Consider the following 16636-nt stretch of genomic DNA (forward strand, 5'->3'; position numbering starts at 1 on the left):
ATGCTCAGTTTCAGTTGCCCAGGTTTGTGAAATTTCTGAAACTACACGGGTTTCTAGTTCTTTAGCTGTCATAGCAATCCTCTGGCTTCAGTACCTCTGAGTTACTAAATTGAAACAATTGTCCAATGTAATAACATTACACTAGCTTTGCTTTCTGCATGCTTGCTACTGGTCAATAATTCAGTAAGTACTGAGACCAGAAACCGCCAGGTAACTACCATGTCCAGATTGATGGCATTTTTGGCAGCCCCTTTAAGCCTTTCAGTATAGGGGTCTCTTAATTTTTTGCAGATAGGACCATATAAATTGGCTTCCAGGGACACAGCCTACCTGGTGACTATCAAATACACTGGGGTGCCCCATTTGCTAAATTCTCATCAGCTGAACCTATGAATATGTAGCCTGTATGTTCCATGGTTCTGGGGCTACCTACTTCAACCCTGCTTTCATAGGCTATAGCAGGGGTCTCCAAACTTTTCAAACAAAGGGCCAGTTTATTGTCCTTGAGACTTTATGAGGGCCAGATTGTGGAGAGTGGGGGCAGAAAATTTCTTAGGGCCCAGCACCAGTGGAAATAAATATGGCCTCAAGGTTGGTGGTCAGTAGGAGAAGCAGTAGTGCCCCTAGTAGCAGGAATAGTATCCCATCAGTGGAAGAAATGGTGCCCCCTTGTTGGTGTCAGTGGGAGAAATAGTGCCTCAAATTGGTGGAAGGAATAGTGCCCCAAGGCCCAGATAAAGGCTAGCAAAGGGCCACATCTGGCCCTCGGGCCGCAGTTTGGAGACCCCTGGGCTATAGTACAAAAAGCAGCATCCTATAGCTAGAGAGGGCAGCCCTTCTCAGATGCAAGTCAATTGAATTAGGTTGCAGCAGGTTTTATAAAACGGATACAAAATAAACTGGTGGGATTTTTCTAGCTATTACAATGTTAGTACTTGTTGCAGTAGAACATCTCATTGGTTGCTGCAGGTTATCAACTCGCTTAATAAGTAGTTGGGCTAATTGACTCTGATGTTGACATTCACTTCTGAGTGAGAAAATTGTGGGTGGAGCTTAGGAGGACACACAAAGTGGTGCAGCTGTGTGTAGTAACCAATCAGCTTCTAGGTTTTATTGTCAAAGCTTAAAGCGGTTGTAAAGCCTTAAAGTGGATGTAAAGCCTCACAATATCCCCAGTGAAGTGAACAACCTCAGATGATACACAGAGATGAAAGAAATCTCCCTACATAAGTTTTACTTGTATATCTGCTGTCTTCAACTCTCTAGACTGTTTAGAAAGTGCAGATCATGTTAGGAGATTTTCTCTTCCTGGTTAGCACTGCAGTGAAGCCTGGGCATACAGCCAAGACAGGCACCCCCCCCCCTTCCCAAGCATCCTCCCCAACCCATATAGCATCCTCCCCAACTCAAAACTCAGGCTACTTTTATCATATGTGATGAAGACCTTGTCAGGAGTTATCAGGCTGATAACAGAAGAACGGAACAGGAGACAGCTACGGAGCATGGTGCTTTGAAGAGAGATGGCAGATATATGTGCCCAGCTTAAATATCTTGAATCAAGTTTACAGCCACTTTAAGGTTTTTCACCTTAATGCATTAAGGTGAAAAACCTTCTGTGCTGCACCCCCCCTGTTCCTTAGCTGAGCCTGATCCGATCCAATGATGTGCATGAGCGCAGCAGCTCCAGCTGCTGCCGCTCTCCTCATTAGACACATTGATAGCAGCAGGAGCTATTGGCTTCCACTGCTGTCAATCGAGAGCTGTGACATGGGAGGGGGGCGGGGCAGAGTCCTGCTGTCTGTGTTAATGGACGCAGCAGCAGGACTTGGGAGCGAGCCTGCACACGGGTGCCCCCATGGAAAGCGATTTTCGGTGGGGGCACTTGATAAAGAGAAGGGGCTTGGAGCACTGGTGGGGCACCCCAGAAGAGGAGGATCAGGGCTTCTCTGTGCAAAACCACTGCACAGAGCAGGTAAGTATAGGCATGTTTTTTCTTTTTATTTAAAAAAAAAAAAGCAAGGGTCTACAAACACTTTAATTGAACAAGCTGACGTTAGAAGCTGATTGGTTACTATGGACGGCTGCACCAGATTCTGTGTGCACCAGTTTTAGTAAATCCCCCCCCCCCCCCATTAATTGACATTGTAGAAAGTGTTCAATGACCTACGTTGGACACCATAAAAAAAAGAAATCACAGAACATGACACATGGCAGGCCATTGAGTGTCATTCTGAGATGGTGAAGAAAAGCTTCATGTAGACCAGAGATATGCAATTAGCAGACCTCCAGCTGTTGCAAAACTACAAGTCCCATCATGCCTCTGCCTCTGGGTGTCATGCTTGTGGCTGTCAGTCTTGCTATGCCTCATGGGACTTTTAGTTCTGCAACAGCTGGAGGTCCGCTAATTGCATATGCCTGATGTAGACGATCTTCCTGAATTATTTCCACCCATCCTTCGTACTGTCTGCTCAGGAGGTAGTGTACATTAGCCATTTTTCTAGGTTCCATACTATTGGAGAAGACTTTGTAACTCGCAATGACTGGCTGAGATGTGAAGATACAATTTAACTAAATGTTTTTTCTGACCTTTTTTTTCCTTTCTGCAAAGATTTCTTCCTACGTAAACAGGTCTTGCCTGATTAAATGCGATTGTTATTACTGTATTTCCATCTTCTGGCTTCCTACAGGATGAAGCGTGCTCAGTTTGGACCTCATGATTGGGTCTCCATGCCCGTAGCCATTGGAGCCGCATTCCTGCTCATAGAATCTCTGGACTCAGAGACGGAATATCAGTTCAGCGTACTTGCACAAAACAAATTGGGGACCAGCTCGTTCAGTGAGGTGGTCACGGTGCAGACTTTAGGTGAGGTACAGATAGGCTTCTTTTATGAACTGAATGCTGACATAGAGCTGTCATAAGGTGTCCTCTAATAATGCCATATTCCTGACAGCCTTCCCTCTCACAACTCCGGAGCCTCTTCTGGTTTTGACCTCACCCCGCTGCCTAATAGCCAATCGGACCCAGCAAGGTGTGCTGCTCTCCTGGCTCCCCCCAGCCAATCACAGCTTTCCACTCGATCGTTACATCATGGAGTTTCGCTTAGCAGAGAGGTGGGAAATTCTCGATGACTCGATAGCTGGACCTGAGACAGAAATCTTGGCAAAAGAACTTTCCCAGGTAGGTGAAAAGTGTGTGGGACTTTCAGTCATAATCTTCTGTTCTGTGAAATAATTTGTTTTTACCTGTTAGGACTTCTTATATTTCTTCATCTGACTATCATGCCTTTTTGAGAAATGTCTACACTTTAAAGGTTACGTCACTGTTTAGTTGATGCTGGGGAATGTAATGCCCTGATCATTCCTTCTATGCCTCTGGGACTCTATTGGTGCAGTCTCTGTTCCCAGTTTTGCAACCCTGCTGCAGGAATTACTAGGACAATATTATAAAGAAAGTAACCCCCAAGGAATACTAGGGACTTTTCAGGCAACTAATCAATGATTGATTAAAAAAAATTGAAATTTATTATTATAAAAAATATAGGTGTATATAGCACCAAGAATAGAAATTTTACATATAATTAATATGTAACATTTCTCTTCTTGGTGTTATATACACCTATATTTTTTATAGTAATACATTTCAATTTTTTTATCAGTCCTTGATTAGTTGCCTGAAAAGTCCCTAGTATTCCTTGAGGGGTACTTTCTTTATAATATTGTTCAAATTTGGATATTGGCAACATATGGGTCTTCTCGGGTGGTCTCTTATAAATTACTAGGAGATCTTAAAATCATTACGGAATGTATGTGTTATGTTATGGGCAGGGGCGGACTGACCATTCGGGCTCTCGGGCACTGCCCGAGGGCCCCATATCACTAAGGGGCCCCATCAGGGTTGCCAGCCTCAATAAAACCAGGGACAGTATGTAAAAATCTGTGTTTTTTTGAAAAATCCCAAGATTATAGCTGCCCCGCCTCTCCAATACCTTTTCAGTGTGTGTATGTGTATTCTGTGTATATACTGTGTGTCTGTGTGTGTATACTGTATGTGTGTGTGTATACTGTGTGACCCCGTAATTTATTGCCTGGGGGGCCCCATAATCTCCTATTGCCTGGGGGCCCCATAATCTCCTATTGCCTGGGGGCCCCATAATCTCCTATTGCCCGGGGGCCCCATGAGTTGTCAGTCCGTCCCTGGTTATGGGGCATTAACAGGAGGAGTATTGACATCCAATGTTAATGGGCACAAAAATAGGTATGTCAGCATGATCTCATAGTTCATAAGAAGGTGATTCAGCCCAACAGACTCCACCTTTAATTAATTTTTCTCTTTTACGAGTCTTGATGCTAAATCACACAAATCCTGCCAGAATACCACTTGTGATTCAATGATTTGTTGTTTCCACCTCCCTAGAAGATGCATGCTAAAGTGATTGTAAAGGTTCATTTTTTTTTTTTTTTTTTTAATAACAAACATGTCATAGATACCTGCTCTGTGTAATGGTTTTGCACAGAGCAGCCCTGATCCTCCTCTTCTCAGGTCACCACCTGCGCTCCTTGCCCCTTCTTCCTGCTGAGTGCCGCCATAGCAAGCTGCTTGCTCTGGGGGCACTTATGCGTGCTCACTCACGAGCTGCTTCTGTGTGTCTATGAGACACACAGAGCATGGCTCGGCCCCACTCCCTTCTCACTGACCAATGTCTCCCACTGTTGTGTCTCAGCCAATGAGGAGACAGAGACCCGGGAGAGATTCTGCTCTCATGCACAGCGCTGGATCAGGTTCGGGCTCAGGTGTGTATAAAGGGGGGCTGCGGGGGGGGACCTGCACACTGAAGGTATTTTACCTTCATGCGTAGCATGAAGGTAAAAAAATGTCAGCCTTTAGAACCATTTTAACTGCTTGCCGACCAGCCGCCGCAGTTATACTGCGGCAGAATGGCACAGGCAGGTGAATCGCCGTTATGTTACGTTGGTTCCAAAGGCAGCCACTAGGGGCACACGCGCGCCGGCAGCTCGCCCCCGAAGCTGATGCGAATGACCGCCGGGCTCCCGCGATCGCTCGTAACACGGCGAGAGCCAGGATCTCTGTGTGTAAACACAGAGATTCCGGTTCTCTGAGGGGAGAAGTGACAGATCGTCTTTTCATACAAAGTATGAACAGCGATCTGTCATCTCCCCTAGTCAGTCCCCTCCCCCCTTCAGTTAGAACACATATTAGGGAACACAGTTAACCCCTTGATCGCCCCCTAGTGTTAACCCCTTCATTTTTATAGCTCTGATCGCTGTATTAATGCCAAAGGTCCCAAAAATGTGTCAAAATTGTCCGATGTGGCCTCCATAATGTCGCAGTCACAATAAAAATCACAGATCGCGGCCATTACTAGTAAAAAAAAAATAACAAAAATGCTATAAAACTATCCCCTATTTTGTAGACGCTATAAATTTTTGCACAAACCAATCAATATACGCTTATTGCGATTTTTTTTTCTTTTTTTTTTTTTTACCAAAAATATGTAGAAGAATACATAGCCTAAACTGAGGAAAAAATGTTTTTTGAATATCTTTTGGGGAATATTTATTATAGCAAAAAGTAAAAAATAATGCGTTTTTTTCAAAACTGTTGCTCTTTTTTTGTTTATAGTACAAAAAATAAAAATTTATGGGAAAAAAAGGACGTCAATTTTGTTCGGGTACAACGTTGCGCGACCGCGTAATTGTCAGAGCGACGCAGTGCCGAATCGCAAAAAGTGCTCTGGTCAGGAAGGGGGTAAAATCTTCCGGGGCTGAAGCGGTTAAGAGACTTGCCATGATGTAGGTCCCTACCCTCTGTTTTGCCCATCATGGGCCCCTACGCTGAGATTTCCCACATTATGGAGTCATGATATTTCTTGTGTTAGGGGTCCACGTTCAGCAGGAGTAAGTCTCGCCTTATAACAGGATGCTTGTTAAAAAAATGTCACACATTGCGGGTCCCTACACTAAAGTTTCCCACATTACGTTTCCCTACCCTGAGATTTCCAACTTTACAGGCCCCTACCCTGAGATTTCCTGCTTTACAGGCCCCTACCCTGAGATTTCCTACTCTACAGGCCCCTACCCTGAGATTTCCAACTTTACAGGCCCCTACCCTGAGATTTCCAACTTTACAGGCCCCTACCCTGAGATTTCCTGCTTTACAGGCCCCTACCCTGAGATTTCCCACTCTACAGGCCCCTACCCTGAGATTTCCCACTCTACAGGCCCCTACCCTGAGATTTCCTACTTTACAGGCCCCTACCCTGAGATTCCCCACATTCTCCTTGCCCTGAGAATTCTGACACTAGGTTTGTCTACCCTGAAGTTTTTTTTCCCACATTATGGGTCCGTACCCTTAGATTTTCTACATTATGGGGTTATGAAATGTCCCATGTTGGAGTTCCTCGTTCAGCAGTGGCATGTCTTGCAGTGTTCTGTTTTGTTGCAGGAGACATGGTACGAGTTCCGGGTTCTGGCCGTGATGCAGGATCTCATCAGTGAGCCCAGTAATATTGCCGGATTGTCCAGTACAGGTTAGAGTCTGCAGATTCTTATACTACAGTATATATCGTTATGCTTACTGTGATGTGTGCTACAATTGTGTCTGCACAGTGCCAGTTTAGTTTATACAAAGCTCAGCTGTGCCAGGTAATCTGTGCCAATCAGATTTTGCTTGCATGCTTTACTGCATGGGTGTTCAACCTGTGGCCCTCCAGCTGGCAGAACTACAAGTCCCATGAGGCATTTCAAAGGCGATAGTTACAAGCATGACTCCAAAGGAAGAGGCATGATGAGAATTGTAGTTCGGCAACATCTGCAGGGCCACAGGTTGAGCACCCATACTTTACTGGGTGTATTCTATTGGAGCGCCCTCTGCTGGCTTCTCCCAACTACATCACATTATGTCAGATGCTGCATTGCGCACGAAAACATCCAATATTATTAATATACTTATAATAATATGGATCTATAGATTTGACTAGAATAAGTATGAATATTTATGTTATCAGTAAACAGCTGAGCATAAACCAGTGTGGGACAGTACTTAAGTCTCATTGGTTGTTTTAGGTTTCATTAATGTTAGTATTTCTTTGAGAATTTCACTTTTTTTCATCTTGCAGATGTCTTCCCCTCTCCAGAACTTAGTGATGAAGGTTTTGCTCGCCCTGTTCTTGCTGGAATTGTCGCCACAATCTGTTTTTTGGCCGCAGCAGTTCTGTTCAGCACCCTAGCAGCATGTGTGGTCAACAGGCAGCGAAAACGCAAGTTGAAAAGAAAAAAAGGTGAGAGTGGAGCTCACGGTGGATTTTCTTCTCTTGGATATCTATTGAACACAGAGCAGGAAAACGATTAATTTCTTTCCAAGCACAAAACATCTGCCTGTCCCATATTCAGTCTACACACAGAAGAGCCTCTCACAACCCTAGTACATGACCTCACAAAACATACACTGCTCTAATACATGAATCGTGTGCGTTTCCCAGAGACTTAACCTCAGGACACGCTTCTCTAATCACTCTTATTAAATTATAACGCTGCCCCACAATTTATTTTAGTATTAGTTGAAGTAGAGAGGGGCTAAAGCTATCTAGTACTTTTGTTTGCCCCATCTCTGTGTTGGTGTACCTGTACCCACATCCCTTTTCCAAAATACAACTATTGTCTGCCCCGTACCTTTGCCACAACACAGTGTACCTGTACCCCCATCTCTTCTCCAGAATACATATATCCTAATCGTACAGTACAGGACGCAGGCAGGGCCGTCTTTAAGGCAGGGCAAAAGGGGCAGCTGCCCTGGGCCCTGTCATTGTTGTGCGGCCCAAAGCAGCTGCCTCATACTTGCCAACTATCCCAATTTAAATTCTACCTTTGAAGTTTTAGTCCTGTGCTGTGTCCCAATATCTCAGTGTGAAGTGCTGGTACTAATGCTGCCCAGCTCTGCCCTATTGTTGTGTTCAGTTGACTCACCTGCAGACCCTGTGTTAACATGTAAATAACCGGCATTCATATGTAAATAGCGGCGGCATTCAAAAGTATATAGCTGCGGCTGGCGGCATTCATATGTAAATAAAGGTGGCATTCATATGTATATCGTGCACCCCTGCAGTGAGCAGATGATGTGCTGTAACCTCTAGCAACCAATCAGTGAGCAGTATTACTGTACAGTAATCTCTAGCAACCAAGTAACAAGCAGAAATCATTTGCTGTAACCTTTAGCAACTAATCAGTGAGCTGTAATGTGTGCTGTAACCTCTAGCAACCAGTCTGATACAGTGATCCCAGTCACTATCCCAGTGATACCAGTGATCTGATACAGTAAACTGATTTTGAGTCTAGCTGCCATTTATTGTATGTCTCAGAGCAGGTGGAGAGTGACATTGCATGGAAGGGGGGTGGCCCAAGAAATTTTTGGCCAGGGTCCAATCAATATTAAAGACGGCCCTGGATGCAGGCTGAGTATTCATAGACCCTGGTTTAGGGGCTTGAACCTTCAGGTGATTGGACACAGGAAAAGCTTTTGTGGACATGCCCCTGGGCACTTCCCCTATAACCCTACCCCACTTCATGAATCCTCTGGTTTTTTTTCGAGTGTCCTAAGGTGATGAACCTCTCTTAGGGGGAAAATTACTCTTTGCCTAGTTAGTTTATTATTTTGTCTTCGGATTATTCAATCAACTCTTCACTGTCTTCTAATACCACAATAGAAGCAGTGCACCCGGATCGGTGCACCTTTTGGTAAAATCTTGGGAGCCATACCCAGACCCCATGCCGAAGGCAATGGCCTGTACTGTTGCTTCAGGTGCTGAATCCTGCATTGACGCTCACCTCAGAACTTTGTACAATGCGCAAAGTCAACCTCAGTGTGTTATACAGGTCCAAGACCCTGTTCCATCCCTATAGAACCCAGACCCAGAAGACCCTTTTGTGGGTATGCCCACCGTGATGGACAAAGCCTGGACTCTGTATAGGGTCCAGGGTCATGAACGGGTAAGACGGGGTCACCCTGTATCTCTGACTGTTACTGTATAAAATGGGGCCATGTTTAGAATGTATTCACTATACAGTGTAAACTTTTCACACTTGGGGTGTTAATCACAACACTGATCGCACACTTTACACTTTGCACACCTGCCTAGAGCCCATAATGGTACTTAGGCACTTCCTTTCGCCGCAAGGACTTTGCTATAGCACAATCTACATCCTAGTTGCTGCATACTCCTTCCAGATGAGCTTATTTTATATTCCTGACCCTACTCCTTGAGTACCCTACACGTGAATACTCTCACCCGTTACTATTGCGGTAACCAGGCGAAAGGGAGCCATGGCAGAAATTCAAGTGATTATTCCCTCTGCAGAAGGCCTGTACAACACTCAACCTCAGAGTGACAATGCTTACCTTGCAACAGAGCAGGACCTGATTTTAATGCCAGTCTCTACGTCTGACTCTAGTTCCCTTTCATGCACACAAGTGCCCTACCTGACAAAAGAAGACTTTTCTGCAACTATGTCACAATTTCTTGGACAACTAACAGCTTCAATACAGCCATCTCTGTCCAGGGTTCCAAAATACCAAACCCCTCTTCCAGCTCCTCTGTTTCTTCCTGAATCAGATCCTAATGTTCCCAGCCTGGATGAGGTGGATACAGAAGGGAATCAAGAGGATGCAGTGGGAGAGTTATGCCCTGTACACACGACTGGTTTTCCCATCGGAATAAACTCTGAAGGTTTTTTCGACGGAGGAAGTCCTGACGGAATTCTGCTGAAACTGTCTTGCGTACACACGATCACACCAAAGTCCGACCGCCAAGAACGCGGTGATGTAAAACACGTATGACGGGACTAGATATAGCCAGTAGCCAATAGCTTCCATCTCGTACTTGCTTCAGAGCATGCGTCACTTTTGGTACGTCGGAACAGCATACAGATGAGCGGTTTTCCTGATAGGAATTGGTTCCATCTGAAATATTTAGAAATATTTAGAACATGTTCTCTTTCTAGGTCTGTCAGACTTTTCGACGTAAAAAGTCCGATGAGGCATACACACGTTCGGAATATAAAATGAAAAGCTCCAGTTGGACTTTTTCTGTCGGACATTCCGCTCGTGTGTACGGGGCATTAGAAGGGGATTTCTCACTCCCTTACAGCGTCACAAAATACACTTGCTAATGTGGATATGCTTTCAGCATTGTCACACTTGATTCTTCTCTATCTGGCAATGCTGCTTTGAGTACAAAAAGACCTGCAAAATCTAAAAAGACACTCCCCATTTATGCACAAATAGAATTGGCAATCTATGACAATTAGGTCAATCCAAAAAAAGATTGTCACTCCTCCAAAAATCATTGATGAACTCTATCCAGTGGAAAAAATGTTCACTAATACGTAGACTGTTCTGATTGTTGATCGTGCCATCTCAGTCTTAAACAAATATCTCACTATACCAAATTTAAGATGTTATTTCCTTCAAAACTCCTACTTCCAAAGAAATGCAAAATTTTAGTAAAAAATACACTCAAGGAAAAAACTTAGGCACACTTATGCCCCGTACGCACGGTCGGACATTGATCAGACATTCCGACAACAAAATCCTAGGATTTTTTCCGACGGATGTTGGCTCAAACTTGTCTTGCATACACACGGTCACACAAAGTTGTCGGAAAATCCGATCATTCTGAACGCGGTGACGTAAAACACGTACGTCGGGACTATAAACGGGGCAGTAGCCAATAGCTTTCATCTCTTTATTTATTCTGAGCATGCGTGGCACTTTGTGCGTCTGATTTGTGTACACACGATCGGAAATTCCGACAACGGATTTTGTTGTCGGAAAATTTTATAGCCTGCACTCAAACTTTGTGTGTTGGAAAATCCGATGGAAAATGTGTGATGGAGCTTACACACGGTTGGAATTTCCGACAACAAGGTCCTATCACACATTTTCCATCGGAAAATCCGACGGTGTGTACGGGGCATTACAGTTAAAATACTTGAAAGACAGCATGGGTGATGGGAATCGCCAAGGTGGATACAAAGCAAGGCTGTGTGCAGGAATGGGAGCTCCAGATCCTCTGGTCGGCATTACATGGACCTGCTCTGACAGCTGTCAAAATGTTTGGCAGACAGTTTGGCTGTCTGCCAAACTTCAGCTGACTAAACTAGGGAACAACCAACACGATCCTGTATTTCAGGACCATCCCTTAACTAAGCATCTACAGCAATTGCCTTCTGCTCTGCTCTTTTGTTGCGGATGCCTTAGAACAAGTAATGAAACACATTTCCAGAATAGCTCTAATCTCCATTCACATGTGCAGAATCTTGTGGCTCAAAACCTGGACAGCTGAAGCTGCTTGTAAAAGATGCTTCACATGTGTGCCCTTTTGAAGGAGGACTTCTTTTTGCTGAGGCAGTTGACAAATTTATTATTGATCTCACAAGAAGGAAGGTTCTGCTTCCACATTGGATGGTTCAAAAACCTCCCTCTTCAGGGCTTCTGCTTCTTTGAAACACAGAGCACCTAAATGCTTTACTCAGGCTGCAGCATCAAAACCTAAGTTCAGCCATTTCTTTTGGTGTAAGCCTTGGCCCACAAAACAAAGCCCACCCTCTCTCCTAAGTGTAGCGGGACATCTGTTACAGTTTAACTCTCTCTGGCTCCTAGACGTCCCAGACCTGGGTTCAATCTGTGGTTTCAAAGGAGTACAAAATAGAGTTCAGATTTATACTATCTCACCGCTTTCTTCTCTCAAATCAGCCTAAGGACAGTCAGATTTGCAGAATGCTCTGAACCATCTCCTGTCCCAGGAAGTAGTTGTGTCAGTGTCTCCGCAAGACCAGTTAAAAGGATTCTGTTCAAACTTGTTCACGGAACCAAAGCACATCAGGGTATTCATCCTATTCTGGACCTAAAATCCCTTGCAGCTCTGAAGGAATCAAGCCAGATAATCTTGTGGATGGAGATTACTGACCAGCGATCTCTGGCATCCATATTATCCACCGTCCACATCGCCTGGATCAAATGTAATGGGCCCTTCACCCTGACATTTTCAGCCTATTATGGAAGACATAGCTAGCATCAGATGCCTTGATAACACCCTGGTCTCAGTTCAGGTGAATCTCTGCCTTCCCTCCAGTGCGAATTGTCTGCTCCACAAAAGAGCAAGAGAAGAAGTTGGCAATTCTCATTGCATCAAACTGACCCAGAAGAACCTGGTACACAGACATACTTGGGCTACTAGGAGACAACCCTTGCTTCTGCCCAACCTACTGTCTCAGGACCCCCTGTTTACCTGAAAGCATGAGGCTTTAACACAGGGCCCATCAATACTCAGCCTGCATTCTGTACTATATTCTAATATATGGAATTTACAGGTAAGTCAACATTCCTCTATTTCTCTGCCCCAGAACTCTATCACAATACAGTGTGCCTGTACCCCTATCCTGCTTCCAAAATATATATCTGCCCATCCCTCTGACACAGTATAATGTACCCATAACCCCATCCTTCTTTCAGAATACATCTCTCCTTTGCCTCATCCCTCCTCCAGAATTCGTCTCTCCTTTGTCCCACCCTTCTGCTACAGTACAACGTACCTATACCTCCATACTTCTTTCAGAATACTTCTCTCCTCTGCCCCAACCCTCTGCCACAATACATATCTCTTCCAGAAACTCATCTCTTCTCTGCCCTGTTCCTCTTCCACAATAAAATTTACCTTTACCCACATCCCGCTGCCATAATACATCTGTCCTATGCCATAATACAGTGTACCTGTGATCCCATCCCACTGCCAGCATACATCTCAACATACATACATCAAAACAATGAAAACATTCTTATTTAGTAAACAGGGGGTGAGAGCCCTTGACTTAACGCGTTTCCCTGATATAAATTCTGCTTCTTCAGGAGTACAGATGAGATGCATTATCTAGGATGAACAGATATGCAACAAAATATAATAAGTACAAACAGATGGATTCATATAGTGAAACCATCACCTGCTCTTCTCATGGGTAGGTCTCCTCTGTACATGAGTGGGCAGGGGGGTCACTAAAAACATACCTACATAAGGTAAAAAACGTAGCTATATTGAAGTGCTGGAAACTGTTGCTACCAAAAGCCTGTCAGGCGATTCAGTGAGGCAAGCCACAGGGTAAAACATCAAAACTTCTACACAAGTGTAAGAGCCAACGTAGTTCACTAATGATGCCGTAGAGAATATATAAAGAAGATTAAAGCAAGTAAAAGCATGTGAACCCATTGGAATTAACTGGTTTTCTGGAGTAATTGGCCATAAAATGTGATCCATTCGGCTGGCTTCTGTCAGATGTGCATGATAGATATATATATATGTGTATGTATGTATATATGTGTGTGTGTGTGTGTGTATATATATATATATATATATATATATATTACACATACACACACACACACACACTCACCGGCCACTTTATTATGTACACCTGTTCATTTGCTTGGTAACACAAATTGGTAAGCAGCCAATCGCATGGCAGGAACTCAATGCATTTAAGCATCTAGGCGTGGTGAAAATGTTAAGTTAAGTTCTGAAGTTAAAACTAAGCATCAGCATGGGGAAAAAGAGGATTTAAGTGACTTTGAACAGGCTGGTTTGAGTATATCAAAAGATGAAACCACCCAGTGCATGACAGAGGAAAATCTGCACAGTTGATCAGAAATAATAGTCCTTGTTGTAAATAATGTCTATGACTACTGTAGTACAGAAGAAAGTTCTGGTGCCAGCCATCCCCAGAGCATATCCGGAAACTCTAAGAAATATGATGGAAGAAAAGGAGAGAGGTGCACCGAACTGTAGTATTTAGAACATAGTTTAATGCACAAAGTGTTGCACTTACAGGATTGAATAAATCATGGGCATGTCTGTCATAAAAACATCCTCCTCGAGGGGTGCTTGCTATCTCTATCAGCCCTCAAAAATTCCACTCGCATTTCGCGAGTGGATTTTGAGGGCTGTCGAGCTATGGCTGCCTGGGAGCAGGGGGGTGAGGAGCACCGCCGGAAGTCGGGTTGTAAGGGAGTCCTTCTCCCAGCGCTTGCAGAGGGGAAGAGAGAGGAGAGCAGGCGGCCGGATCATCAGAGCACGAGGAACATCACTAGCTGCTTTCATTTCAATAGCATAGACAGATCACCCACCCAATCCCAGGACGAGTGACGTGTATCAAAGTTCCCCAGCCAGGGGGCGGGGCTCTATGTGACGCAGAGTGGCGGGAACACACTGCTATTAAAATGAAAGCTGTTCCAGTGATATTCCTCAGCGGTCTGATCATCCGGCCGGCAATCTTCCTCTCCTCTGTTCCCCTGCATGGTGGGCACAGGTAGGGTGCATTGGTGGACACAGGTGAAGCAGCATTGGTGGGCACAGGTGAGGCTGCATTGCTGGGCACAGGTGAGGCTGCACTGACGGGCATGGATAAAGTTGTAGTTAATATTAATTCTGCATAAAACATTTAAGTGTCATTTCATAAGGTGCTTCCAAGTGGGGGATCGAGTAGCGGTGTTGATTCCCACTGTGGAAAGTAAATTCTTGGCCAGATGGCAAGGTCCTTTTGAAGTGGTGGAAAAAAATGGGGGAGGTAAATTATAGAGTCCACCAGCCAGGCAAGAGGAAACCGTATCAGATATACCATGTAAACTTGTTAAAGCCCTGGACGGACAGGGAACCGGTGACCTCCCTGGCTAGTGCAAGACTTGAGCCTCAGGTTGGGGTGGAGAGTGTCCAAGTAGCAAATACCCTGTCAAAAATCCAAAGTCGGCAAGCAAAGGAGATCTTGCAGAGAAATAAAGAAAAATGTTCAGACTTGCTAGGTCTAACTAGTGTCATAGAGCACGATATTATCACGGAACAAGCAGTCCAAGTTTTTGTCCGGCCCTACCATATCCCTGAGGCCCAAAGAAAGGCCGTTTCAGAGTAAGTGTAGAAGATGTTAGACCTGGGGATTATTGAAGAATCACAGAGTGAGTGGTCGAGCCCGATTGTGTTGGTACCGAAGCCAAATGGGACTCTGCAATTCTGCAATGATTTCCGGAAACTTAATGAAGTTTCAAGGTTTGATGCCTACCCCATGCCCCGGGTAGATGAGTTTATCGAGAGACTAGGTCCAGCCAGTTATATCACTACGTTAGACCTTACTAAGGGGTATTGGCAAATCCCGTTGACTAAGGCTGCTAGGGATAAGACTGCTTTTTCTACCCCAGAGGGGAGTTTTCAGTACAAAAGAATGCCTTTTGGACTAAAAACTGCTCCAGCCACATTCCAGCGAGCAATGTTAGGATTTTACTACCTCATCGGGAGTATGCCTACTTGGACGACATAGTCATTTTTAGCAGAGACTGGGAATCCAACTTGCCCAAAGTCCAGACAGTGCTGGACTCCCTCTGGAAGGAGGGGTTTACAATAAACCCTAACAAATGTGCTTTGGGAATGGAGGAGGTGAAATACCCAGGATATGTTGTGGGTATGTGCATTCCTAGGCATGGTGGGATATTACAGGAGGTTTGTGCCCAACTTTGCCACATTGGCGGCTCCACTGACCGACCTTACTAAGGGTCGGAAATCGATCATGGTGGAGTGGAATGCAGACGCTGAGAAGGCTTTTTTAGAGCTCAAGTTGGAACTGTGCCAACACCCTGGCCTGATAGCATCCAGTTTTTCAAAAGAGTTCATTGTCCAGACTGATGCTTCCGATGTAGGATTGAGAGCGGTGTTGTCACAGGTCGTTCATGGCGAGGAGCACCTGGTAGTCTTCCTCAGTAGGAAGTTGTCATCAGTGGAGAAAAACTACACTATAGTTGAGCGAGAGTGTCTGGCCATTAAGTGGGCTCTAGAATCCCTCAGATATTATCTCTTGGGGAGGAAGTTTAGTCCGAATTCTGACCATGCCCCTTTAACATGGATGAGACAAGGTAAAGGGACTAATGCCAGGATTACTCGGTTCCTGGCACTCTAGGAATTTAAGTTTGTAGTGGAGCATAGGCCCGGGAGACTGCATCAAAATGCAGATGCTCTCTCCCGAGTCCATTGTTTTAGCTCCACTGTTGCCTCCACCTCCTTGGCGTGGGGCAGAGGGGGGGGGGGGGGGGGGGGGATATGTACAGGACGCCATGGCTGGGTCCTGGAAGGACGCTATATTTCCCCTCTGTTTGGACTGTGATCTCTTTAAGGGAACAAAAGGGTTAACTCACCTGTCAGAGGAAGTGGGTTTAAAAAAAGACAGGAAGTTGTAGGTGGGTGTGGAGGAGTGTGGTTGAGACGGTGGATGGTGGTTTTGTGTAAAGCGATAAAAATAAAAGACCGTGTCCTGCCTGGAAGCCTCCTGCCAGGGAAAGTTACCTGCGACAAAAAACCAAGGACTGTTTAACTGTGATAGTAGTTCTGGACTCTGCAAGTCGGTGAGACTGAAATTTCTTTCTGTTGTTTTTGCTGCTGTGAAGCTGTTTAAGTTAAATAAACATTCTTTTGATTGCAAAGCCCGTGTCCTGCGATCTAGCTGGCTCCCCGAACTTGACAATACATGCATACATACATACATACACACGCAAGAAAAAGTATGTGGACCCTTAGAATGAACTGGCTTCCTGCAG

General features: G+C 44.8%; 1 protein-coding gene across 4 annotated transcripts in view; it reads left to right on the forward strand.

The window, feature by feature from the left end:
* The window catches only part of IGSF9B (immunoglobulin superfamily member 9B), a 104528-nt gene that overhangs the window by 58491 nt on the left and 29401 nt on the right, over positions 1-16636 (forward strand). For all 4 annotated transcript variants that reach the window (XM_073603343.1, XM_073603344.1, XM_073603347.1 and 1 more), the window contains exons 13-16: positions 2688-2863; positions 2952-3178; positions 6464-6548; positions 7137-7298. In XM_073603343.1, coding sequence (XP_073459444.1) covers positions 2688-2863; positions 2952-3178; positions 6464-6548; positions 7137-7298 — 650 coding nt within the window. The remainder of the gene's footprint in view (positions 1-2687; positions 2864-2951; positions 3179-6463; positions 6549-7136; positions 7299-16636) is intronic.

The sequence above is a fragment of the Aquarana catesbeiana genome, linkage group LG10, assembly GCF_042186555.1.
Source record: "Aquarana catesbeiana isolate 2022-GZ linkage group LG10, ASM4218655v1, whole genome shotgun sequence".
In the NCBI taxonomy this organism is placed as follows: domain Eukaryota; kingdom Metazoa; phylum Chordata; class Amphibia; order Anura; family Ranidae; genus Aquarana; species Aquarana catesbeiana.